We start from the raw sequence: 27,071 nt of genomic DNA, 5'->3' as shown, positions 1-27,071 counted from the left end.
TACTCATTTTGTACGGTTTTTACTTCCACAGACCCCCTTTTTGGATCCCAGTTTAAACATACCGACTTTTAGGCTACTGTCACAGTTAATGCATCCTCTCTCAAACCAAGGATGAACCCTGATGACCTTCATTCTCCACTTCTGAGGATGAAAAAGCCTCTTTGGAAGCAGTAAGTGCCATTTTTGTGTGTTCGGCACCAGCACATTTAATCTCAGTCATCCAGGATTAAACACAGTAGATTACGCCACACACAAGACAACCAAGACTTATTTTTAGAAAACAGTTTATTTTATCTTAAAATGTTTTTACACTCAGTATGACAATGTGCTTGCACAGTACTTACAGTGGAGTGGGGCGAGACTCCTATTTGTACATAAAAAAAAACATCCAAAGTCTTTCCACAGAGAAAGCAAAGGAAAAAGAAACGACACCCCACCTTTAAAACCCAACCCAACATACGGATTCGTGGGAGAGTGCGGAATTCTGCTTGATGTAGGAACACCAAAATCACGCCGACGGGACGGTGGACTCGGATCTAGACGTATCCTTCCAATCCCGTTTTACCAGTCTGGCATAATTAGACATATTTACACAAGACATTGTGGACCCCCACAGTCATTTTACAAAGTCTCTGCTAATGGTCTCAAAAACTAACTCTCAATATATTCACATATAAAGCAATATAATACATGTTTGGAAAGAGATTTAATGCAGGTTAATAAGGTGGGGTGAGTTGATTAATGGCCAGAGCTTATGGGAGAGTAAACCTGATCAATCCTTACGTGACGGCCACAAAAAAAAAAGAAAAGGCTACAAACTGCCTGGAGGGCTTCACATTTGCCTTTGCGACATGAATAAAAAATGTTAATGTAAAAACAGTGTGAAAGACCTTGATAAAATATCATTGCTACATAACCTTCCACCCAGTCGAGAGGAGAAACCAGACCAGGCCAAATGGGGTTAGATCACAGACCTGCACACTTCTATTTGAAAGTCTAAAATCCATAAAAACCCATGTTCTGTGGGTATTTTATCTGAGATATAATCCTTAGCATCTGTCTTTCTCCTTCCTTCTTTCTCGACTTCTACCAGTGAGGGATTGGACCTTTAGCAGAGCAGGCAAGCTAACAAAAGCCCTTGGTAACAACTACAGTAATGGAGTGGGGTGGCAAGGGAAAAGGATTTTTATGGTCCACTTATTCTTTTTTTCGACCCCCCCCCAATCTAGAACAGAGTTAAAGATGATCCTCTTCTCCCAAGTGATGAGACTTGCCTTAGAGATCATTTTGAGAAGACTAAAAAGATATTGGAAAGAGTCTGTGTAGCACCCTTGGTTTGCGTCCTCCGCGCTTCATACCGCAGCAGTTTATCTCGTCATAAAACCGTCCCCTGTGCGGGACAGCTCAGGCAACGGCCCCTCCCAGAGCAGCATTTAGGACATGGTTAGAAGGTCAGTGGAACAAAACAACAGGACTCGAGCTTGAGCTGCCCTGTTCTGACGCACCAAAACTGTTCAGGCCAGAGGTGTTCGGTTGGAAAGAGCTGCCAGGAGGTTCCTGGGATTGCTTCAGGCTAGTTAGTCCAGCTCGGTGTCTTCCTTGGGCCGGTACACAGTGCCAAACTTCTGCATGTACTTCTTGATGTACTCCTTGGTCTTGTGTTTGACGTTCTCGTTGCATTCAAGGTCTTCGGGGTTCTTGCAAGACTTCAGTTCCTTGTTCATCACCCCATGAGTCAGCTGTGAACAGACAGACACACATACCAAAGGTTTAGAGATGCAGCGATGACATCATAACCAAACACTTCAGTGACCGCACTGTATTTCAAAAACAACTATTTCTCCATTTTAAAGGGATACAGATTAGTGTTATTTTCCTTAACGAAAACTATGACAAAAAAAACTTTTGTTGACAAGTCTTTTTTCCCCCAAGACTAAAACAAGACGATGACGAGACGACAATAAAGTCAATAAACGGTAACTATGACTATATCAACATGCAGTATCGTTGACGATAAAAGATGATACAAAAAAGTATTTAAAAAAATAAAAACTATACCAAAATCTTGTTCCATTTTCGTCAAAAAAATTAGATAAAATATTATTGTGGTCTGCTGTACACGCCTCTACTATGCCAGCTTGTGTGCGGTTGCCAGATATCAAGAGTTCAAATCCCCAATTCAGAGCTTCTCTGTTAAAGAGATACATTTTCTGCCCGTTGTTTTGCTCGCTTTTCATTGCGGAAGTGCCTAAGATGATCTGAAAACACGACAAACAAGTAAGCTGAAGTTTAGCGATCTTCATGCGAGACGTTCGGCTTGTTTTCTGTCTGTATTCAGTCATGAGATCTCGACTTGTTTGTGACTGCGGCTGCTGAATAAATGCACTTAAATAACCGCTGTTGTTTTAACAGAGAAACATTATTCCAATGTGTAATTATTGGAATTACTATTAGGAATTTCACTGTTTAATATTTTTTTTTACCAGTACATTTTTTACATTTCTTACATTTTTGAAATGTAAATTCTCAAATAAAAAAAATTCCAGTTTCTCAACTGACAACAATGATTGCGATTATAATTTGAGCAATTTTTTTTTTCTTTTTATCAGTTTAGCGATTATACAGCATGACAAAAACGTGACAAACTAGCCTAAACAAAACCAGGACAAGGTTGACTAAATGACAACTAAAAAGTACATTTGACACAAGACTAAGACTAATTTAAAAGGCTAATCCCGGTTTCATAGACAAGGCTTAAGCCTAGTCCCAGACTAAAATGTAAATCTGAGCTGTTTAATCTGAAAGAAACTTGCACTGACTGATCTTAAAATATATTAGTGCCTTTGTTTTGTCTCAAGATGCACTCCAGTAATGCTTTCTCTAAGGCATGTTAATAAAAATTACTTAAATGTCCTAATTGAACTATGGCCTAATCCTGGTTTAGTCTAAGCCCTGTCTGTGAAACCAAGCCTAAGACTAAGACTAAATTAAAAATGGCTGACAAAATGAACATTAATACTGTACATATAATGCAAAGTGGATTGAACCAAGATCGATGGATTGAACCTATATATATATATTTTTCTTTTCTTTTCGTTATTCCATTCCACTTGGATGGATCAAAGTTTTTAATGAAATGTCTGTATCTGATATAGTTTCATTAGTTTTGGAATATAAGGGAGTAATGGAAAAAGTGTTTTATTTTTAAGTATTTTTTTATGGTTGCATATGGTTGTAGGTGCTTTAATGGCCTTATCTATGTATCTGAGCATTCAACAAGATTACATAAAAAAAAAAAAAAAACACAAGAATGTTCTTTTTTGAAAAGCATACAGGCACACGTGTTACCTTTCTAGCGAGATGTTTGAAGTCTTCCGTGTTACTGATACGGCCCAGCTTGCAGTCTGGCTTGCGGTACGGATTAAGGCATTGCACAATAAACTGTGACATCTGAAAAGATAAGCAGGAGAAATTGAAAAGTCAGACGAGTTGGACACACATGAGCTACTGCTATAATTATTTGGTAAAAAAAACCCAAGAGAATCTAAAGCTCACCTCCTTGCGGAAGACTTCTTTGCTTTTTTTGGCCAGCTCACTGGACGTGTCTGCCTCGGCGGTCTTTGTAGAGAACTGTGCAAAGAGGTCAAACAAAAAACCAACAGATGAAAGTATATACCTAGAATACTGACAGTTTATTTGACGTATTACTCATGTAAGAGTATCTAATCTAGACATTGTTTAAACATTCTTTTCCAAAACATACTTGGGAGTCTAAATCCTACAACGACTAACATTAAACACCGCAACTCCCAGAGTCCTCTTAGGCAGCCGATATGACATGAATGAGACTTTATGTTGAATCAATGCCAAGACTGTCAATACTCATTGTCACAAGGTCCCAGAAAGAACCCCAAAGACCAAACCAGTGCACATCAGAGGAAATGCTAACATACTGACAACAGACAATAAAACCCTTTGGTAACAAACTCTGTTAAAAGTTTAATAGTTAAGATATTTTGAAGTCTAAAACGAAAGGGCGATTGTTGAAAAGACAAAAGAGATTCTGCACAGTTCGACTTCCAAACGAGAAACCACATATAAATGAATACAGTTTCAACAGCTGGGTTTGATTAGCATCAAAGAGAGCCAGAGAAAACACCAGCAAAACCCTGAGAGAGAGAATGAGGCAGAGAAAGAAAGGCAGAGTGGGTGATGGGGGAGGGAGGACAGCAAAGTACACAGATCAAGAGGGTTATGACCTGTGAAATGACATGACTTTAAAACAATGTTTATTGCGACTTGCTCTTGACTTCATGTTTCAGTTTGGATGGGCCCGGTCAGACCTCTTATGTATTTGCATCATATGATGCATCTTAAAAGCGGATGCCTTTAAACACTGAGGCAAAGTGTTTTCCTCCGAACCCCAAATAGCTTTTCTCTATGTGGATGAGCACCAGCTGTGAACCATTCCATCGTAGATGGCTGGATCAACATCTTCAATTATCCAGAGAGGCTGGGACAGTCTCAGACCCTACATGTGTGTACCAAAGTGAACTCTAGAAAAGGGGTTGTTAAATGACCAGTGCTTTGATACTTATTCAATACTAAATCAATCAAAAACATAAAAATACCAGCTTTTTCCACATTATTTGGTACTTAATATGGTACCAGCAATGTCTGAAAGGCTGCTTCAAATGCTCGCACATGTGTATGTTCATATGCTGCAAAGGTCAATTATACATCGCGGTAATTTTGCTGCATGCAAGAATGGTTAAATGCATGTCTTGGTCAAAATATCCATCTTAATGTAAATACAGCTGGGTTCTGCAATAGGTAAGTAAACAGGAATGTCTCAAAAAAAAAAAAAAAAAAAAAAAAACTATCCCCCACCTTCCCCCCCCCCCCCCCCAGGTTTCCCAGGTTTTTTTTAAAATCTAATTTATTTCTTTGTTTCCTTTATTTGGCATTTTTATATGAATAGAATAAATATTATTTAAAATTAAGAAGAGCATTCATTCCACACATTAGTATTATTTAACATTGTGAACTTCAGGGGGAAAAGGGAGTGATATTTCATATCTTTATGCATTTAGCAGACGCTTTTATCCAAAGCGACTTACAGTGCATTCAGGCTGTCAATTTTTACCTATCATGTGTTCCCGGGGAATCGAACCCCCAACCTTGCGCTTGGTAACGCAATGCTCTACCACTTGAGCTACAGGGGCGCTTTTATCCAAAGTTGCGCTTGGTAACGCAATGCTTTTTTGTTACTGTACCTTTAAGAGATTTATATTCAAATGATCTCTGTTCTTAAAGGGATAGTTCACCCAAAAATTAAAATTCTGTCATTGTTCATCCTCATGTCGTTCAAAACCCTTCATTCATCTTCGGAACACAAATTAAGATATTTTTGATGAAATCAGAGAGATTTCTGACTCTGGACAGACAGCAAGCAACTACTCCGTTCAAGGCCCAGAAAGGTAGTAAAGAAGAAACTACGAGAATACATTTTTGTGCAAAGAATACAAAAATAATGACTTTATTCAACAATTTCTTCTCTTCCATGTCAGTCTTCATTGCATATTCACAAGGGTACCACAACGTATGCGTGTGATGCTACTGACACAGGAGCCGGCATTCTGGTGTAGAACCTGGATGTGCTGCGCCTTGTTTTCAAGCTGAGCAATGCACACGCATGCGTTGTGTTATTCTCGTGAATGTGCGGCGGAGACTGACATGGAAGAGAAGAAATTGTTGAATAAAGTCATTATTTTTGTTTTGTATTTTTGTTTTCTATGCGCACAAAAAGTATTCTCATAACTTCATAAAATTAAGGTTGAGCATGTCACATGGACCATTTCAACAATGTCCTTATTACCTTTCTGGGCTTTGAACATGATAGTTCCCTAGCTGCCTATGGAAGGGCAGAAATTTCTCGGATTTCATCAAAAAAATCTTAATTTGTTTTCTGAAGATGAACAAGGGTCTTACAGGTTTGGAATGACATGAGGGCGAGTAATTAATGACAGAATTTTCATTTTTGGGTGAACTATCCCTTTAACTTCTTTGCATGTAAAATGAGTAACAAATGTCCCAAAATGTAATCGTGGGCAGGCATACGTTAATATGATTAAGGTGGTGCCATCAACATGGTGACAATTTCTGAATTACCCGTTTTTTTTTCTTTGATTTTCATAAATGGGCTGGGTGGACCAGGGTTGAAGCTGTGTTTTATTTAAGAAGTACTTCTACAATACTTCAGAGTTAATGTTGATGAAAATCCTATGATATTCCCCAAGCATAAGGAATTGTTTAATACCTTTGAAGGATTTTCATCATAAGTGGGCGTCCCGAGGTCCATCTCAGCCTCATGTTCTAGACTGGCTTCCTCTGTAGTCCCATCCCAGTTGGGAGGATCCCACTGTGTTTGCCTGAAAGAGAAATTGCATGTCATCATGTACTCATAGTGAAGCCATTACAATAGGACAAAGGCAGACATGGTCATGCCGGCAATGTCTTAACTCATTAGATCAATCCATGCTGATGTCATCAAGCTTAATTGATTAAAATAGGCTTTAATTCTGTTTTAATGATATACAGATTGCTTGTATAATAAGGACCATTCATACCTGGTGATGATGTGGTAGTAATAGATTCTGCCCTCTGGGTCTCGCGCCACTTTCCAACTGGGAGGCAGGATAATTGTTTTAGGTTTGGGAGGGGAAGGGGGCGGTAGATCAATGATGCTGTTGGGTACGATCATTTCCTGTGGTGAATCACAGTTCAGGAGAGGTTAGTCAGCATGTTTAGGGTTACTGGAACCTTGTTGTCTATAAAATTCTAATCACAAGCCGTCTAGCCAGAACTTGATACTACAATTTAGGCCATGTGACCATATTAATTATGCCAGTTAATAACATAACATTTTTGGTAATAAAACATGTTTTTTTTTTGTATACACTTTTTTTTAAATAAATGTAATTTATTTAAATGATTATGTGTACATATACACTATACAACTATAAAATTATTTCAAAATTCAAATTTTTAGTCCCAGCATTTCATTATGAACAATTACGAAGACAAAGGAATGCTTAAAAAAAGATGGCGAGAGTGAGAGAGAGTAACAGCACCCTCATCTGGTGAAAGGCTTGAGTTACATACCTGTTGAACTGTCTGAGATGTGACTATGGTGGTGACCGTGCCTCCCTGCTGCACAACCACACCCTGCTGATGACCCGTGTACACCTGCTGCCCATGTAGGTAACTGGCAGCTGGCTCAGTGTATGTCTGCACACAAATGCAAGCGTAATGCTTAGCAGCCATCATTATACTAAAGAAGTATGAAGTGTTCACTCAAAAAAAAAAACACCACACTGAATACATTAAGAGGTTATGCACTGAGCGATCATTGGGTGAAGATGCTGCTCGAGAGTCAGATACACTAGTGTGTGACAGCTATTACATTAATATCTCACAGTGTAAGCACTAGTCCCATTTGTGATCTTTGTGTAAACTGTTCTCATTAAAAAAAAAAAATTAACGTTTTTTTGTTTTCCAGAGAGGCCAATGTTTTCAGAACTTATAGGATATTACTGTGCCTGCTTTGTAAACCAGCATGTTTAAGGTCACAATGAAGCAGACGCAGCAACAGACCTTTTCTCATGTTTTCAGATGCATATGTGAGTAAATAGGACAATTAAAAACAACAACAAAGTATGTAGGATGGTAGCTTAGTTTTATCCTTTTGTAGTTGATTGGATTTTGAGATGTGGGCATTGCACTTGGAAATTAAGACTAAATAAAAGTCGACTGTAAGAAAGGGGCAGGGTTTAAGGAGACTTAATAATTGGAAAAGTCCAGTCAAAAAGGCACCAGAGAGAATGTTATTTCACCAGAAGATCAGGTTATTTTGGGAGGGAAAAAAGGTCAGCATGTTTTTTTTTTTTAAAGAAACATGCTTGAATGGGTTATTCACAGTAAGATCAATAACACTGATTTAGAAAACAGATGGACTTTTGCTGAACTAGTTTTTTCCAACTGCATTTTCTTTGGTGGAGACACACTGTGATTGCAGATTGCACTGTGGTAGAAAATGTTTGAATTACAATTGCAAACGCAGACTGGCTAACAAAGATAAACTGATTCTTTTCATATTATGGCTACTAACTGTTTAATGGCTTATATAAACATTCTGTGCTATTTCTATCAGTTGACCACTATGTGAGAATGAGGATTGAAAGGAAAGTATTGGTGTCCAACCTGTATGACAGGAGTGTTGGTTTGTGGGTAGCCTGCAGGAATGCTATAGATGGTCTGGCAGGGCTGGCCCTGATAGTAGATGGCAGTCTGAGGCTGTGCTGTGGTGGAGTACTGCTGGGTTGGCTGCGTCTGCACCGTGACCGCTTGCTGTGTGTTGGGGTCCCAGAGCGTGGTGTAACCCTGCTGACCCTGGATCTGTGGGCTGGCTGTTTGCGCAGGCACAGACAGGACGGCCACGTTTGGGTCCTGTGCCGGCACAGCAGGCTGGACAAACTGCTGAGTCTGTGTGCCAGAGGAAAGCTCCAGAGAGGCAGGGATATGTGCCAAGCTGGAGGCAGTACCAGCCTGGGTGGTGGTGGAAGAGGGTGAAGCTAGATCTGATATGATAGGTTGAGTAGATGTTTGTTCGAATGTACCAGGAGCTGGGGTGACACAAAGAGGCTCTACAGCAGGTGTGGGCAAAAGCACTTTTCCTGCATTGGGATTGGTGGGATCCACATAGGTCTGGATTGGGTATCCAGGCGGGTAGGCCAAGAAGTTTGGACTGGAGGTGTAGGCCAGTGGGTTAAATGCAAGAGTCTGTAATTGCTGCTGCTGCTGTTGTTGTTGTTGTTGTTGCTGCTGCTGTTGTTGTTGTTGTTTCTGGGCCTCCCGCTGAGCCACTTCCTGCTCAAAGAGCTTTCGTCGTTCCTCAGTAGACAGCTTGTTACGAGACTCTTTGGTGTGGAGTTTCTTCTTGCTGCTGGACTGCTCATAACTACAGAAAAAAATGCAGGGAGATCTAGGTGTCAGTAACCACACTTTGAACATGGAAATCTATGTGACCCATGCTGGTAAAACAAGTTGGAATGCGCACAGGCTCATTTTGAGCTACAGACAAAAACAAGTTTATTAAGTCCTCATCTAGAAATCCCAATGCTCCAAATAGTAATAAATGTCTAAAATGATCTTTGTTTTTATGTTTTCTAAGAGGAGTACCTTTTTCTCTCCTCTCTTCTTGCACTGCCACTGACTGACAAATGAATCACGCACATATATGCACTTCCGTTAGCAAACAATCCCGAAAAATATACACAGTGTATATACAGAATTACAGTATTTAAGTAGGCTATTCACACAAATATAATCTGTTATGTCTTCAGTAAACATTTGGGGAAAAACATCTGATGTGTAACATTATAATAGATCTGTGCAGTACAGGGGGCTGTTTCATAAACAGGTTTACTAAACAAACCAGGCTAATTTCAGTTAGTTAAATAAGCCAGGGTTATTTCAGTTAGTCTGACTTACTGTCAGTAGATTTGGTTCAAAATAAGTCAGACTAACTGAAATTAGCCTGGTTTGTTTAGTAAACCGTTTTATGAAACAGGCCCTGGGACTTACGATATAACCCGTATGTCTCAATGTTAAACAGTAATAGATTGTAATAATACTGCTCTTGATTGCTTTTGTAGTTTTAATAATCAATTTATTTGTAATGAACACACTGAAGTGATTTTTACATTTGTTTATTTGTTTTTCTTATTTGAATGCTTTTGTTCAGATGTAAAATGAAAAAAGTAGTGCACTAGGCCTATTTTTTTTTTCTATCTTATATTTGTTCTACTGTTTTTTTTTTTTTTTTTTTTTTACATCTTTTCTTCTTTTCAATAACAAAGATAAAATAAAAAAATAGCTATATTGTGATTATTAACATAGTAATTAATATTAAGAAAGGAAGAGGAGGAAACAACGCAACGTTGTTCACTGATTTTGTTTTGGAACCTTCAGAAAACTTCAACTTGATTTTTCTCAGAACTGTCATTTTTCGTCCGATTCCAACAAATCATATATAATTTTGAAGGTCTTTTAATGTGAAAATAATTATTACTCATTTTTGAAAATTTGCTCAGTGTGACTCATTTTGCCAGCACCGGTCACCTATGACTGAAAATTGATTCATGCTATTCCAAACACTTTCTTTAGTTTCCATTAAGCTGGTACGATTTTGGAACAACATGAATGATTAAATAATTACAGAATTTTATGTATTTGAATGAATGTGTCTTGTTGATGCAGATAGCCTTGTGAACAGCACGCAGACATAAAGCACTGCTGTGCTACGGGCGTCCCGAGTTCAAATCCTGCCCCCCCCCCCCCCCCCCCCCCCCCCCCATCCCCCATCCCCCCCCCCCCCCCTCCCCTCTCCCACTTCACTTCAGTCTTCTCAACATTGCATCTAAAATCTTACCGGTCATCATTTCTGCGGCCCCTCTCATAGGCTGAAGGTGGTAGTGGGGAAGTGGAGCCTCGTCGTCTTTTTCTATCTGCACTGCGAAGAGACGATCTCTCTCCATCCCTCTCCCGGTCCCGCTCACGGTCCCAGTCCCGTTCACGCTCCCAGTCTCTGTCTCTGTCCCGGTCTCGATCCCGATCGCGCTCCTTCTCTCTTTCTCGCTCTCTCTCTCGACTGCTCGAAGGTGTGCGAGGGGTCATCAGGGCTTCTCGATCACGACTGCGATCTATTTACAGAAAACATAGGATGGATTAGAGGTTACTACAAAAAATGTATGAAGTGGTTAAAATTAAACTAGGTCGAAGTATGATGCGTTCTTGACATACCACTTGACTCTTTTTCAACTTGGCTCTTCTTTGGTATCCTGTAAACTTCCTGAAAAGGAAAAAAAAAATCACCTTGTTTATTTGTGATCCAACATGATCAAGTACACATTTATTTTTAAGAAGTGATACACAGATCTAGTTAAGCCTAAAGCATACTCTGGTTTTTATGCGTATGCTTGGCATATGCATAAGGCTGAACACATAGACTTTCAAGTATACTCCATTTGATAAATTGTGTGAGAACAGGAGGTCAACACATGCATTAGAAGTTTCAGTATGAGGTATTTCTATTCTGAAATTATGATCAGAAAGACTGCAGTTATGTACGCATACCCTAACATACACAAAAATGAAGTATGTTTTTTGGGGCTTAGTATCGACTCTGGATTAAACACTCTATCTCAAATTATCAGTCCCACTGTACTGTACTTCCAGATTGAGAGAGAACAATTAAGTATTAATACTTGGCCTCTACAAAAGGTATTGGTGCATCCCTACTTTTAACAAATCTTAGTCTTGCCTTTAAGTCTTTCCAACTGTCCAGCAGCCGGGCGGCCATGTCACTGATATCAGAAGCCTGAACTTGTGGCTCCTGACTGCGTTCGCTCTCCACATCAGAAACACCTTCCTCCTCATCTTGAGAGGGCGTCCCCACCGCAGCGCCCTCTGCTGGAACAGCCACAATAGCCAGGGTCGGCGCATCAGCAGAACCGGCAGCTACGGCAGCCTCTGATGATATGTTTTCAGTAGAAACAGCAGCAGTTTCAGGTGGAGTGGTTTCCTCAGAGGCAGGCAGAGATTCTGTGGGTGCGCTCTCTATGGCAACAGCTGTAGATTCAGAGGACACGCTCTCCATTATAGTCTCCGATGGTTGTGTGGGTGTGATTTCTGCAGTGCTGCAACTTTCATTCCCTTCGGAGCTGCATTGTTCAGAAGATGCGTTTTCCACCTGTGTCTCAGCCATGGGAGTTTCCACTTCAGCAACTACATCATTACTAATGTCCGCTGCAGATGTGGTGTCCGTGACTGGAGAGGCATCTTCAACTGTTGCTGACTCCGTCTGGGACTCTGATGGCTCCTCGCTCTTGGTCTCCTCCACGATCTTTTCATCCTCCAGTTGTTCTTCAGGCTTGATGATGGGTTTTTCTTCAGGTTCTTGTGTTTCAAGTGGCTCTCCCTCACTGCCAGTGGCCTCTGGGGTTGAATGTGTGACTTCTTCGGTTTCAGGGGGCTCCTGTTTCAATTCGGGCTCAGGCTCAGCATGACTCTCAGAAGGCGCTTCACTGTTCTCCACTTTAACCTCCCTTTCAATTGTGGCTTCCAACTGTGAAGTCTCATCCTCCATTTCTTCCTCTTCCTCATCCTCCTCTTCTTTCCCATCCGAAGCTTTACTAGCATCGGACATGGCGCTGTCCAGACTGTTTTCACTGATGATCTTCAACCTACGGTAGACTGCTCGCTTGGGAGTGTCCCCATCTAACTCAGAAGCCAGCTTGGCTGGTGGACCATCAGGGGTGTTTAGGGGCGTCTGGGCACGTGAGGTGCTCTCACTGGAGTAGCCATCCTGTTCTGCCGGTTGGCTGAGTGGCCGGCTTTGAGCCCAGCGCTGGATAAACTGCAGCACTCGGCTCTCCTCCAGCATATTCTTTGTTGAGATGGGAAGCACTGCCAGAGCCTTCATTATCTAAGAATTTTGCCAAAAAACCAAACAAAAACAAAAAAGTTTAGCTTTAGGAGACAGCACCCTAAATTTTAGCTCAAAACTGCATACAGCATTATCATATTTAAGCTACATTTACTAAAATATCAGACCACTATGGATTTCTGGACTTTGTTTGAGGAAAATGGCAGAAAACACTAATTTGCTTGGGGATCTGCTCTTAAATTCCCCTAAATGTGTGTGTTTTGAACTCTTACCTCCAGCTGTAGTTTAATGTTGTTTACAGAGTTGCTCTTAGCCTCAGAAAGTTCAACCATAAATATCCACAGCAGCGAGAGGCCGTGGTGATCCAAAAACTGCTTCAGGCACAAGGGATTCTGGGTATTCTGCAAAGACATGCAAAAAAAACTTCAGTAAGACCAGTTGTCAGTCATTTTTAAATGCTTATTGCAAAACTATGCTGTGGAATAAATCAAACACATCTTAACGTGATCGTTTTGCTGTATACCTGAATGAGTTTAAGGCAGGTGAGTCGCTGCTCCATTGTCTCCACTCGCACCATGAGCCTGCAGAGTGAGATCACATCTTTCTCTCCGCACAAGCCTTCTCCATTCTCCTGCAGAGCCTCCAGCTCTTCATCCAACTGCAGAACAAGTTCAACCAATTAGACAGCAGCAGCAACACAGGAGAAATCTTTCTTTGTTCTTGATCAAACTGTGACCACGGCAAAAGCTCACTTCTAATTTCAAGTCACTCAATTTGATGTATCAGGAAGATGTTTCTCCATTTTGTTTGCTTTCTTAGTGCAGGTCTGTACCAGAGATGAAGAGTGCTAGTTCAAACAAGCCATAAAAACCTCAAAATGCAATTAGCTTGAATGCATGCAGAATATATTAGCCGTGTTATTTGTAGACTGGAACAAGCCCTGAAAGTCTCAGAGCAATTAACATGCAAGCAAGAACAAAGCTGACCCAGATCATTGCTTTGCTACTGCTGGTTTAAGATAACACTTTGCTACAAGAGTCTGAAAATCTGGCAGGCTGTGTGTTAATTGTGTTTAGCGTTAACACACAATTTCTCAAGTGCAAATGTTGACTAAATTTAATCCTAAAACACTTCCCTTCACTGCATGGGTTTATTCTGCCTTTCTATTGTCATTTCCAATAGCTGGATGCAACACAATAATTGTGTCCTCTTGCTCACCGTGGTAAGTGCACTGTCAGTGTCTTTCTTCCGAGAGCGCTCCCTCTGTTTCTTCCCACCTGCTGCTCGAACACTAACCCGAGTCTCTCCACCAATTAAACCTCGACAGCTAGGAGCTCCACAGAAACACTTCTGGGCCTCTTTACTGGTGGACAAAAGAAGCAAGATATGATATTACGATTGTCGACATGTATGTTGAGTTTAATTTTAAGAAAAACAAAACTATATATGAAAGGAAATGACTGGATCTTTTACCCGTATCTTTGGAACTGATAATCAAAAGTGAGTTCTGTCCCAGCCGTCACAGCTTTGGTGGTGAAGAAGCCAACTCGGAGCTGGCCATTTACAGTCCACTGCAAAGGGTGTGATGGATTAGAAATGCAAAACAAAGATTTTACATGGAAATCAAAGGCTCCAGAAGTTCCAGTTGCACCTATTCCTACATAGGCATCAAATGCATAGAGATGTGGCTAAATAACCTTTTACTGGATAAGTAGTTGACCTCAGTAATTGACTGTTTGGTTGCTAGACAGAAGAGTTTGCCATTTTGATCCACTCTCCTTGATAGTATAACACTAACAATCCCATTTACATTTTCTATTGACATCCTGCTTCTCATCTTTTCTGAACAACATACTGGAACTGGAAGAACTATATACTGTACAACAATCCAGATCTAGCTCTTATGCTAATGAGGAGGAGTAGGATTTGTGTGGGGGTACAAAAATCCGAGACCACAATGAAAATCGTATGCACTTACTTTCTGAGTTTCACAATTGGGTTCACAGCTGTGATTCATGAAACGGGAACAGTTTCCTTTCAAAGTCGCATCAATAATCTGCAGACAAAATTGAGACATAGGCTCATGTGTCTTAATCTGGGTTCGTGCAGAAACTGCAAAATGAAATTCCAGGACTTTCAAGGACTTTTCAAGCACTACTTTTTTGGTTTTCAAGGACTAAAATCAGAGATCTTACTTAAACTATTTTGTTATTATCTTTCAAAATTTAATAATATAAACAAACAAAATGGTACAAATAAAGTGCAGCACAAAAGCATGCAATGACTGTGGCAACTTTAACATTTAAAAGGATATTGTGGCAAAGTTATCGCTTTCCTTATTCAAACAGATTTTTTTTTTTTATCATAAATATGATTGACCTGAAGAATGAAAGCTGTATCATACACTTGGGAAATTACGAGCTACATCACCACTTATCAACACTAGGGTGTGTAACAATACACTTAGCTCAAGAGATATACAGATACTTGGTTCACTAGAATGAGACAATATTTTAATACTATTTTCACAATTTTTTAATCACACAAATCAAAACAATGCAGTTGTATTTTGAAATATTTTAACCTAGAGCTGTAACTAATAATTGTTTTGGTAATCAAGTAATCTATTGATTATTTTTGACAATTGAGTAATCTGATATTTTTTAGTAATACAAATAGACCTAAGTGAAAGACAGGCTTTAGTATGACTATTTATATGTAAACTAACAATGAGGCAATAATAATTGGTTCAAATAAAGTATCAAAACCAAGTAATTACATGGTTTTATTGAACAAACCTGATAAAATAGGCCTACATAAGTATATTTTGTATTATAACAAATACATGAAGTGGGTGCCAACGGCCTGGCCATGCTTCACTTTACCACGTGATTCAAGGACGTTTAAATATTAATTTTAATATTTGGCCACCTGCAAACTCAGAGCGAGGGTTTGAACTTTTATTTTGAAATCGCGATGTACAACAAATCGCATATTTAGAAATATGTTGATGAAATCTCCTGTGTTGGCATAGGTTTATTTATAAATGATTTACTTTAGTGAGATAACATGCACTGTTTTCCTAGATGAATGTAAAGCAACACAAACTCATATGCATATGCAGAGGAAGAGTTTGTGTCCCGAGCTGCTGAGATGGAGATGCACTCCACGATTGTAATTGATGAAAGTGCAATACAAAATGCGTCAGACTTTATATGCATTCCCAAATGAAACCCAAACGAACAGCACATGCAATAAAAGACCGAATAATATAATGCAAGCACCATCAAAAGTTTTACCATAAACACAACTTATACTAATATTGCGAAACTGCTTTTCACATCAAGGAGTAATATCGTAAGATCTCGTGAGCTGCTAAAAGCAAGGCGAAACACCTCTGTATTAATATAAGACGCGCTGCATCGTTAATTTTGCGTAAAAAGATTGTTTTATCCAGGGAAAAAAAATAACACTTATTTCATATATACTGCCCTTTAAAAATTAAAGTACTTTTCAAGTACCTTCTTAAAAATATGGCTGTTTTCAAGGGTTTTCCAGGACTTAAATTTAAAAAAGTCAAATTCAAGTACTTCAAGCACTTTGTACGAACCCTGCTTAATTTATGAAAGTCAGAAACATTTCAAATTCTTATTTTTGCACTAATTCCAAAGCTCACCTCATTATTTTTCAAAGCCATGAAATAATAGTGAATGTTCTTGTTTCGTGCATACTCCTTCACCCGTGCCTTAAATTCCCGATGATCCAAAACTTCTCCACAGTACTCTAAAACAAAGGTGTTCCTGCAAAAAAAAGGTAACTTAACATAAAAGACATTAAGAACGTATCTAATAAGCACTTGTTAGCTGAAGCAAATAGTACTTACGGCTGTAGATCTTTGGCTGCTCGTAAGCCCCAGCCTTTGCTCTCAGTCAAAATTACCTCAAAGTCTGCATGCTGCTTCATTTGAAAGCGCCTGTTGGAGCAGTATGCCCCATTTAAACACCGAGAAGAGCTTGAAAGAGCAGAAAAATAGAAAAAAATATTAGAAAAATTTTGCCATCATTGTTCTTACCACAAATAACCGCAACCTGCCAGTAATATAAAATCAGCAAGTAACATAAACAAAGGGCTGCATGATTAATCAGATGCGATTGTCATGCACATCTTATCAGTAAAGCCAGTTCTGTGATCAGTAGTAAATCTTCAACCAAAGGGCAGAGGGCGCTCTAGCATGGACTGACATTATGAAGTGAGTTTGGCGTAAAACATGTTATTAAATGTGGTATTTTCATGTGCTTTCAGATGGAGCAGCATTTACTACACAGAGCCGTAGTTCACTGACAAGCTACGCGTAAAAAAAAAAAAATTCACAGACGATATAATCGCACGATTATGACATTGAAGAAATCATTTGCGATAATGACAGCTGTTTGCGTAGCTTCTCAGTGAACTCTGTGTAGTAAATGCTGCTCCATCTGAAAGCATGTGAAAATACCACATGTTTTTACTCCAAACTCACTTCATAACGTCAGTCCACGCGAGAGCGCCCTCTGGCCTTCGGATGGAGATTTACTACTGATCACAGAACCGTTATTGCGATTTCATTGCAATTTATCATACAGCCCTACATAAATATGATATATTAATTACAGTCTCTCACTACAGATACTCTCTACTATAAAGCAAACATTATGATGTAGTAGCAAGACATTTACCACTCAATCATCAGCAAGCGATTGAGGCAATCCTCCCCACAAGCCATCATTCCTCGGGCACGCTCTTCCCTTGAGAGGATAGCACACTCACACTGCATACGCTTGATGTCTCGATGAGACTTATTCTTCTTGCTGTAAGGACAGAGAACAGATTTTATGAGCTTTATGAAAGATCAAATTAAATGAACAAACAAACTTTTAATTCAAACAGTGGATCATGGCGCTCCCAACACCAGGTACATGAATTTAATTACCAGGGATAAAAAGGGAAAAATATATACTTACCGTTCTGTCAGATATAAATTTTCTTCGATGAGGTCAAAGTAGGGTGGCATTTTTTTCTGCTTTGCCTTTTCCCTCCAAACAGCTGGATCCACAAATTCTTTGAGACTGAGCAGTGGGCGCGCCACCTCTTGAATTTGGTGGAAAGATTCCTTACCATCTTTCACAACCCTTGAACTCTCATCCAAACACACCCTTTTACTGCTCAGACCAGCCTCTGCCTCATTATCCGATTCAGATTCAAACTCTTGACGTCTCTTCTTAGGTGGACCCCTTCCTCGATGAGGCTTTTGGTTGTCTTCTCTAGGGGCTTCTGAGATGTTCTGACTTTCTGTGGTGAAGCTGCAATTGCTGCTTATCTCATGGGCTTGAACAAATGGGGATGATCCTGGAAGATCAGCAGACAGGATAGATCCTTGTTTGATCCCTACTACCCTGTCGTCATCGTGATCATTGGTCAAAGAGTCTGGATGGATCTGGTTAACTGAATCATGATACTGAAAAGGCACATGTGCATTGACTGGTCTGTTGGTTTTAGAGATGGCAGGCTGAGTCCATGGACCTTGTCTTTGACCGCTATCAAACAGAGCAATTCCTGGTTGAGGTGGGTGATCAGTGCCATGACTGCTATCCGGTTGCTGAAATGTGCTGCTGGGCTGTTCTGACTGGTTAAAGTCCCAGGCTAAGCCATATCCCTTCCCACTGTTAAAGTCAGTGGATTCCCCATAGTGCTGCTTTCCTCCTTTCCTTCCATTCCAGCTTTCTGGTCTATCATGGTTTTGATGGTGATCCGATTCAGGTTGCAAAGTCTTTTCAAAACTCTGAAGTGATGCTTGGTTTATCTGGACACTATTTGGTCTTTCTTGGGCACTCCAGTTCTTGTCCACATGAGCAATGGTAGACTCTGAATGGCTGGTACTGTCAATCATGTTGCTCTGTGATTGGTAGGAGACACGTTTAATATCTAGATTTAGCATTGCAGCTTGCGCACTGGCCTTAAAAAGTGCAGCTGATGATTCCTCAAGCTTTGACTGATTGTTAAAGCCATAAGCAAATTCCCTATTAATGCTTTCATGCTTATCAGTCTGTTGCTGCCCAGAAAACACGGAGAACCCGGGAGACGGTTCAGTCAAGTCATTTGTCTCAAGAGCAATGGTTGAATTTTTTGGCACAACCACCACAGAGTGCAACCGCTTTAAGGAAACACGCCCATCATCTGAATCTGAGTCCGATTCTTCACTCTCACTATCCTCACTGTGGCATTTACCATCATGGTTTAAGGAATCGGGGTCTTGAGTTTCAGGCTTAGGTTTGTCTACATTGATTTTCTCTTTACTGCCAGAAATGCAATTAAGGAGAAGATCACTAACAACAGGGGCACTTGTTGATTGAGGATCTTCAAAGATCTGTTTTATAAGTTCACCATGAATATGTTGGGTTTCAAGGTCAGACGCACGAGAACTTAATTTCTGATGAGATTCAGCTGAGGTTGTGTCTTGTATTTGTTTTTCTACTGGTACTTCAGAGTCCTGGTTCTGTGTACAAGATTCTTCAGGGGTAGTATCATTGTTCAACTCTATTCTTTTTACCGAGATGTCCTTTTTCACATCTGGACTCACTATTTTCGGAGGGCTTTGATTTTCTGAAGTAGCTTGACCAACAATGTCCCATCGGGATTTTTTAGCACTACTATCCTTTTTCAAAATCCCACTACTGGGTTGTTCAGGATTCACATAATGCTGCTCAGAATCTATTTCACAGAGTTCAGCACTCTGTGTGATGTGCGATGGCCCATCTAATTTAGTGTTAAATTTCAAGCATCCTCCAGGTGGTAATTCTTTCACAGAAAGAGGGTCTGCTAGCGATCCTTCTGAATCCTGATCGGGAGTGTGACCTTCACAAAATGAGTCAGTCGTTCCTTCTGCCAGAGCTTTACTTTGGATTGGAATCTCATTGTTCATTACAGGTTCATCAGTGGAACTTCTAACTTCAAGACTTCTACTTGTCGTGGAAGTGGATTCCTTCTCAGGAACATTTGTGCACTTTCCCAAACTACTAAGTTCTTGGTTTGGAGCTTGTTGCTCAGTTTGTTGATTTGTTTTGAACAAATTAACTTTGTGCGTAGCTTCATGCATCTGTTGAGAAATGCATTTAGATTTAGGCAGAGTAGCGTTGTCATCAATTTTGCTGCATTCCTTCTGAGGAGTAACTGGGCTGGGGGATAACTGTGACTGCTTTGTGTTATTACTTGATCTGTCTTTTGATTGTCTCTCTGTACCAGTAACATTATTTAAAGTCTTGTGATCTATTGAATCTGTTTTTTTGGAAGATGAATTCCCAGACATGGATGACTTGTCTGATCCTTGTGACCGACGTCTTTTTCTGTGCTCCTCATCAGAGTCAGAGCTGTTTTTATGGACCTTTTTCTCAGATGTTCGGGATGAGGTAGCTGGGTTAGAATTTGAGGTTTTAGCATTAATCTCAGATTTTGAGTGGGCACTGGATTTCCTGTGAACTGCTTCTGCGTCAGGAGAGCTCTTTCTATTGGATTCAGAGTCACCAGCTTTTAAATGAGATCGTTCTGACTTTGAATGCTGTGTTCTTTTGTCTGCTTCAGATGATCGAGAACAATCTGTGGGTTTTGAGTCCCTGTGGGATCTGGAGTGAGTGGCTGATTTTGAGTCTTTTTGCGAGCTAGAGTAAGTGGAGGATCGACTTGAGTCACTACCTCGAGTCCTTGTCCTCCGGTGGTCATCTTCTGAGTCAGAGCTGTCACGAGACCTGCCATCGGTTCGTGAACGTGAGCCTCTCCTTTCACGATGAGGAGAACTTCTATGAAACCTCCGCTCAGAATCATGGTAATGTGACCTATCTGACCTTGACTGTCTCTCACTCCTGGATCTTTCAGACCTGGAATAGGAACTATTTCGACAGCCTCGAGATCTAGACCTTGACCGACTTTTGGTCCTTCTTCTGTCTCTGTCAGAACGAGAAGATCTTGACGATGTGTGCCTGGAGTCGCGCTCAGATTTTGAACGACTTGACCCCTTTTCATCTTCTTTCCTATCATGCCTGGATTTTTCTGCCTCCTCAGTTTTGGAATTCGAGGATCTTTTTGCTTCGTTACTTGGACATTCAGATTTTATCTTATTTCTGCGGTCACTAGACTTCTGGCTAGATGATGTTCGGATTGAATCCCCATCAGATTCTGAACCTGGAAGCGTGGTATCTGATCGAGATTGTGATTTTCTGTTTTCCTCATGCTCAGAAATAACGGAAGTATCCTTATCTCCCTTCCCAATATGGGAAGAAACAGGACCTTTAAGGCATGAGTCAACTTTCTCCTGAGGGTTTTCCTCTTTGAGAACTTTTTCAGAGGAACTATCAATGACTGAGTTCTTGTGAGGCTGTTGCAATGAGGTTTCAGTTTCAATCTTGGCTGAAGATCTAATTTTGTCTGACTCAGATGGGACTGCTGGCTCTGAAATCTCTGCTGAGGTGGTGGTGACAATGGAGTTATCCTCAACAACAGTAACGCTGAGAATCTGTTTCTTAAAATGGATCTTTCCAAGAACAGGTTTTGATTTGAGAGGGAAGGATACTGGGGCGGGTGCTGCCTGGGTCTCCCCAACTTCTGCTGGAGTATCTGTATCCACATTCTTGGTTTCATCACTCTGTCCTGCTAGATCTGGAGTAGGTACAGGTCCAGCTTGCAGTGCAGAAGAATGTTCACTTGCAGATTTCTCCGGACTTGGTGGGGCTAGAAATACATTTTGACGTGGTTTCTTTGTCTGTGCGAAGCTGAAGGAGATCTTTTGTCGACCCTGTTCCTCAAGGTTTACCTTCGCCTTGGTTCCTTTAGGCAGGAGATGGTTTGTCAATATGACCCTAGGTGCAAGGCCTTTGAATATGACTTGCTTCGGGAGGTTTTCAACCTTGATCTAGTGATATAAAGAAATTATAAAATGAGTATTTTTTGCACATGTACATACCATGTTTCATGTTGTTTATGTACATTTAACTGAAACAAAAATAGCAAAATATCTGAATTATACACCTACCGAACAATCTTTCACATCTTTCCTGTTGTCATAAAAGAACAGAAAAGAAAAAAGAGAACATTAGTCCAGTCAATTTAAAATCTCATTACAAGGAAAATTAAAAACCTGCTGTGAAAATAACACTAATCTTTCATCCAAAAGCCAAGGACTAATAGTTAAAAAAAAGTCTATGAAACACAATGTAGCCCTAGTTCATTCACATCACTTCCGATTTTTGAAGTCACTTCATGTAATAAACAATTGACACACTTTCAACAACAAGCAAGCAGACTGTTTTCCCCTAAATGAAGCTACAAAGCAACAACTAGGTCACATATTCCTCTGAGACTCCTTTTCTCCATCTGACCTTCATAATGGAGTCACCCTACAATGATAGTAGTAGTAATGGGAGGGGATTCTCATGCCATTCATATCTGTCAGATAGGCAATTTTTTAATCTACCATGACCCTATTTAATATTTTTTAATCATGGCACCATCAAAATTCAAGTATATAATAGAATTTTGATGCGTGACCCACTTTAGCCATTCTAATGCAACAGTGATATTGCTAAAATTATATCCCTAATGACACTCACTAGTAGCATAAAAAAACCCTCAAATATCAAGGATGTGAAATAACATTTCATGCAAAGCCTCAAATACTGAACACTGCATAAAAGGCAAGTTTGTAGAGCTGAAACAACTAATCGATTTAATCGATTAAAATCGATTATTAAAATAGTTGTCAACTAATTTAGTAATCGATTCGTTGCTAAATAATTTTTATTTGCCGTAAGCGGCTCATTTCGTGCATATTTTAAATCTGCGGTGACCAAAGTGTGGCAGTAATGAGCCACCGGAGGTTTTACTCAGCCAGTACAGTAGGAGAAGCAGCGAATAGCCAATAGCTGGCCTCGTTTTATGTCACGTGCTTCCCGCACAGCGTCTCTGCAGCATTCAGCGTGATGGGTGAGGCAGGCGGCAGTGGAGTAAGCTCGAGTAAGAAAAAGAAAAAAGCGGAAGATAAAACTAATCGGACGAAGTCATCCAAAGTGTGGGAGCAAAAAGAGAGCAAGACTAACTGTTAAGCCCTGAACATTTGGACATGTTGACCTTTTTGCACTGCAATGCAAAGTTTTTTCTCAAGTAATGAGTGAATAGTGTTCTGCCTTATTTCCCACAGGTAGTCGAATTCCTGTCAGTTCAGGCATAAGCGGTTTTGTTAACATTTTATCGCTTTATTACATTTTTGAATTTTGCACTGTTATAAGGACCACTACATATTTAAATTCGATGAAAATCACAGTGTGCAAAGACTTTTATTTGTGCAGATTCTGCAGTACAATGTTGTTTGCAAATGTTTAGTCGTAAAAGCTGATAACATTGCTTTTTAACAATTAACATTTAAAGCTTTGTCGTTTACCAGTTCATAATTCAGTCTTGCAGCATGACTGAATGAGAGAGGTTAATGTTTAAATGTATTTGAAATGCACTTTTTTTCTAAGTATTCACTGCCCTTTTTCACACAGCAGGTTTTTTTGTGTGTGTCCAATTTTTTTTCTGGACAACCTTCTGATGGATTTTACTTTAAATTTTACTTTAAAAATGTGAGTTCCATTCAGGTTTCATGCCATTGGCACTTTATTCGAAGGATTGTTTACAGTTTCACAGCATAAGCTATAAAGCTGTTTCCCAGGTATAAGCTGTGTGTTTACAGGAAAAAAAATAATAAAATGCAATTTACTGCAATTTTATTCTGTTTTATTCTTATTCTTCGTGAAAATATGTTCTGAAAGATTCCTTAATAAGCTTTGTTCGGGATGTTAAACTACTTTAGGAGCCCTAAGGACTGCCATGGTGAAAACATTATTTGAAATCTCCTTGTGAAATTTGTTAGAGTATGTATGGGTCAGTGTTTTGATTGCAGAAGAGTTCGACAAAGGATAACTAACACATAATAAAAAACAACTCCAGGTATGTTTTTGATGAGGATATGACAATGCAAAATGGTTAAAATCTCTAAAAAGTCTATATTGAATGATAAAGACCCTTTGTTAATAATTTACTTGGGGAAAAAAAATGGGCAAAACTAAAAAAAAAGTACATAAAGTACATAAACCGATTCATCGATTAATCGTAAAAATAATCGACCGATTAATCGATTATCAAAATAATCGTTAGTTGCAGCCCTACAAGTTTGTTAAAAATGCATTTGTCCAAGTTCAAGCAAGTCCAGCATATAAACATGAATAACAAAAGAACAGTCTATTCTAACCACAGATTCTTGGTCCACCACAATATTCAGGTCTGAATACATATTTTCCTTGAATGACAAATTATATCATGAAAAAATGCTGTGGTATCTCACAGTTTTATTTTAAAATAACTTTAAACTGCAGAGTGCAATGTGAAATGCAAAAAAATCTTTTAAGCCTACATATAATATATGCAAGCACTTGGTTATCTAAAATCCCTCAATACAGTGCAAAACCAAATTTAGCCCAGGACTGGAGAAGTAGGATTAGTATTGCAGGGAAGCATGGCTTAACATTCTTGCATACTGTCCATTGACATAGAGAGCTAAAGATATACTGGCCCATGATAAATTGGACATTGAATTCTGCAATTGAAGTTGTGAAGAAAACCACTGCAAAGACTCTGTTCCAACAACAGCCAAAAGTGAAAGTTGTTTAAATTAACATTCTGCTGGCAGTTTAAGCAAATGCTATTACTCCATATAGGCACACTTGAGAAAGTACCTGAGCTCTTGATTCAACAGAGTCTCCATTTTGAGGCAGAGCTGATGCTGAGCAGCTTGAAGGAAGCTGCAACACTGGGGCAAACCAACTCAGAGTAGTATGCTCTTTGAAACGGTGCCACACCTATGGAGAAGAGACAGCATAACTGCATTCAGGCAATGTAGATTCCATGATACAAATATATTTTGTCGTCCACTGTATTTGTAATTATTTGTCTATAGATGAAGACTTCAGGTTTCTCATTGCTAAAAGGTTACAATTTTGTAGAACCTTACAGATACACTACTGGAAGTGTTACATATATTCTTATGAGAAGGTTATGGTGTTTTTGCTGTCTAGGCCAGTGGCGCTCAGCTTGTGGGTCACAAAAACAGATCACAAGTTTGTTTTGATCTGGGTGCGTTTCCCAAAAACAACTATGGTCACAAGTTCCTTCATTACCAGTTGAGTTCAATGGAACTAATGACCATAGTTAGCTAACAATGCTTTTGGGAAACGCAGCCCAGGTCGAGGACAATATTAATGTTGAAGTGAAACAGAGGTGGTGACAATTTTTTCCCCCTATATTGCAACATCTAAGTGTAACAGATCATTGAAAAAGAAAAAAAAATTAAGCAGGGAACCTGGTTCCATAAACTGATTGTTGATTGGATTTTGCACTGTAAAAGGCAGGCAGATGAATGCAAGCTTGCAGGGGTGGGTTTAAGTGCAAATGATTGGAGAAGTCCTGCATATTATGCTACCACAGAGAAGTCTGTCATTTTCACCAGAAGATCCAGTTACAACATTTTGATTAAAATTGTGAAGTTTAAAAAAAATAATGGATGAATTGTTTACAATAAGGTCTGTAATATGCATTTAGAAAATAAAGAATTTTCATGTTGACTTTCAGATGCATCTAATTATATAATTTCGCATGATGGCGTCTATAAAAGAAATAAGCTAAGCTTATAAACATTTTAAAAGGGAAACTCTTCATTTTCTTGGTGAGCAAACTTTACAGTATTCTGCTGTACATTTATCTGTCGGTTGAATATTAATGACTAATAGTAATACTATATTTGGCCTAGTATTTGTCCCGTGTTTCAGGCTGGTAAATTGTATATTGTATGCATTTACAAAATTATATTCAGCTCATATTCAGTTATATTAATCATTTTGCATTTTACTGGGCTTATGCAGTTGAAGGCCATATTTTCTAGGAACATTTTATTTTTTATTATTAAAAATATCTTGTTAATAATACTACTAATAATTACAACAATAAGCCATTCATTTGCTGTGCTTTTCAAAACGACAGTTTTGTTGAAATGATTATATGTAACATCACGGTTACAGCAACATACAGAAGTAAAGTGGAGGGAAGAGCACTTATCTGCCTCAGCAGGACAAACTGCCTTTTGTCTCAAATGCGAAAGATAAACTGTGTGCCCTGGACGTACAATACCAATAGGCACGCTTGGTGTTCTGACATAAATGAGTAAAACTGGATTATCTAGTCTATTGTGTTCAATTGTAAAAGCTTGATCGTTGATCTTATTGATATGGTTTGGCAAAGTGGACGAATAAAATGCTTGAGCGCTGCAGATGAGCTCTCACGCGCATGTGGGTGACATTTGTTTGCACAACATAGCAATATTTTGTCTACAGTTGTCATTGACGTGGATGACAATAACAACACAACGTCAGAAACTCAGGTTCTCTAACAGGATGGCCTTCAGTTAGTCACCAGTAGCTCCAACACTGACTGCTTGGTTCATAATGGCAACGCGTAGATCCTCTGACCCTGAACCGCGGGCAGCTAAAAAATTTATCTCGTGGATTTGAGGCCTGCATGGAGGCCTCGCTGCATCTGTTTTCCCTTGTGTTTCCAGAACATATAACACGATATACCTTGATATTACAGTATTGCCTAATACTATTTTAGACACACTGTGATTTTCTAACAACAAAGAATATCACATTTGATTTAAATTAACCTTATTTCCATTTATTGATGGCTCCCTGCTTGTAGTAGTTCCCTCAGCTCGTTGGCTAACAGCAAAGTGAACTGTCGCTCTGGTCACCTTTTGAAACGTCTATGATTGGTTATTTTTTCATATGCTAACTTATTTGTTGAGCTCAGCTGGTTATCTACAATCTATTTTTTTTCTTAAATATAATTTTACGGTTTGACTTGTGATTTATGCTCTGAAAACGGGTCACTGTGAACGGTGGGTTAGCAAGCTAGCAGCAAAATGACTTAGTAGGTAGCTCAGTGGCTAACTGGTTAAAATCTGTAGTGCTTGTAGGTTCTCATTAGTTATGTTCTGTGTGCCAAAACAAACGCATAGCAACTGTAGTACTCACTTCTTATACTTCTCCAATTCGGTTAAGCACTCCATCTTGTAGGACAATGATGGCAACCTCTTTCACTTGATTTTTCCTAAACATCCAGCAGAACCCAGACGTCAAATCCACACGGGGCAACAAACTGCTCTCGAAAACACAATTCGCCTGGTGCTAGATAGCATACAGCTAGATCCAAATGCTTGCATTTAATGCTCGGTCCACGGCGGTCAAATAAATAGTCATTAGACGACTCCTCTGTACTGTTTTATCAGTACGAAGCAGGCTGTGGTAGGCACCATCCTTTTTGTTCCATGGTGTAGTAGGGCAGCCTCAGATGATCTGGTGGAGTCGATATGCGATGCACCGGTTGCGGCTCCTCCTCTCTCTGCGAGCCACAGATCATGCCGTGAAGAAGGAGGTCGACATGCGCTGCA

General features: G+C 39.6%; 1 protein-coding gene across 1 annotated transcript; it reads right to left on the bottom strand.

Annotated features, from left to right (window-relative positions):
• Positions 1-267: 267 nt before the first annotated feature.
• On the bottom strand, positions 268-27,001 carry setd2 (SET domain containing 2, histone lysine methyltransferase). Its single transcript, XM_042740718.1, has 22 exons — positions 26,656-27,001; positions 24,307-24,429; positions 21,567-21,588; positions 17,509-21,446; positions 17,224-17,355; positions 16,392-16,520; positions 16,185-16,308; positions 14,487-14,564; positions 13,982-14,079; positions 13,727-13,871; positions 13,032-13,166; positions 12,781-12,909; positions 11,384-12,547; positions 10,864-10,912; positions 10,493-10,763; positions 8,263-9,019; positions 7,165-7,290; positions 6,630-6,766; positions 6,320-6,431; positions 3,556-3,630; positions 3,349-3,450; positions 268-1,739 (listed from the first exon to the last, which is right to left on the bottom strand). Exons 2-22 carry the CDS (start codon positions 24,333-24,335, stop codon positions 1,578-1,580), a joined length of 7,914 nt encoding a protein of 2,637 aa, XP_042596652.1. The 5' UTR covers positions 24,336-24,429; positions 26,656-27,001; the 3' UTR covers positions 268-1,577.
• Between the last annotated feature and the right edge of the window lie 70 nt (positions 27,002-27,071).

The sequence above is a fragment of the Cyprinus carpio genome, chromosome B16, assembly GCF_018340385.1.
Source record: "Cyprinus carpio isolate SPL01 chromosome B16, ASM1834038v1, whole genome shotgun sequence".
Taxonomy (NCBI): domain Eukaryota; kingdom Metazoa; phylum Chordata; class Actinopteri; order Cypriniformes; family Cyprinidae; genus Cyprinus; species Cyprinus carpio.
Note: the sequence above shows the minus strand (reverse complement) of the source record. Positions and strands in the feature narration are given on the sequence as shown.

Coding starts and splice junctions, on each gene's coding strand:
- setd2 (XM_042740718.1), bottom strand. CDS start 24,335: ATGGAGACTCTGTTGAATCAAGAGCTCAG. Junction 21,589..24,306: donor CTGTTGAATCAAGAGCTCAG/GTACTTTCTCAA, acceptor TTATGACAACAG/GAAAGATGTGAAAGATTGTT. Junction 7,291..8,262: donor CCAACACTCCTGTCATACAG/GTTGGACACCAA, acceptor ATTTGTGTGCAG/ACATACACTGAGCCAGCTGC.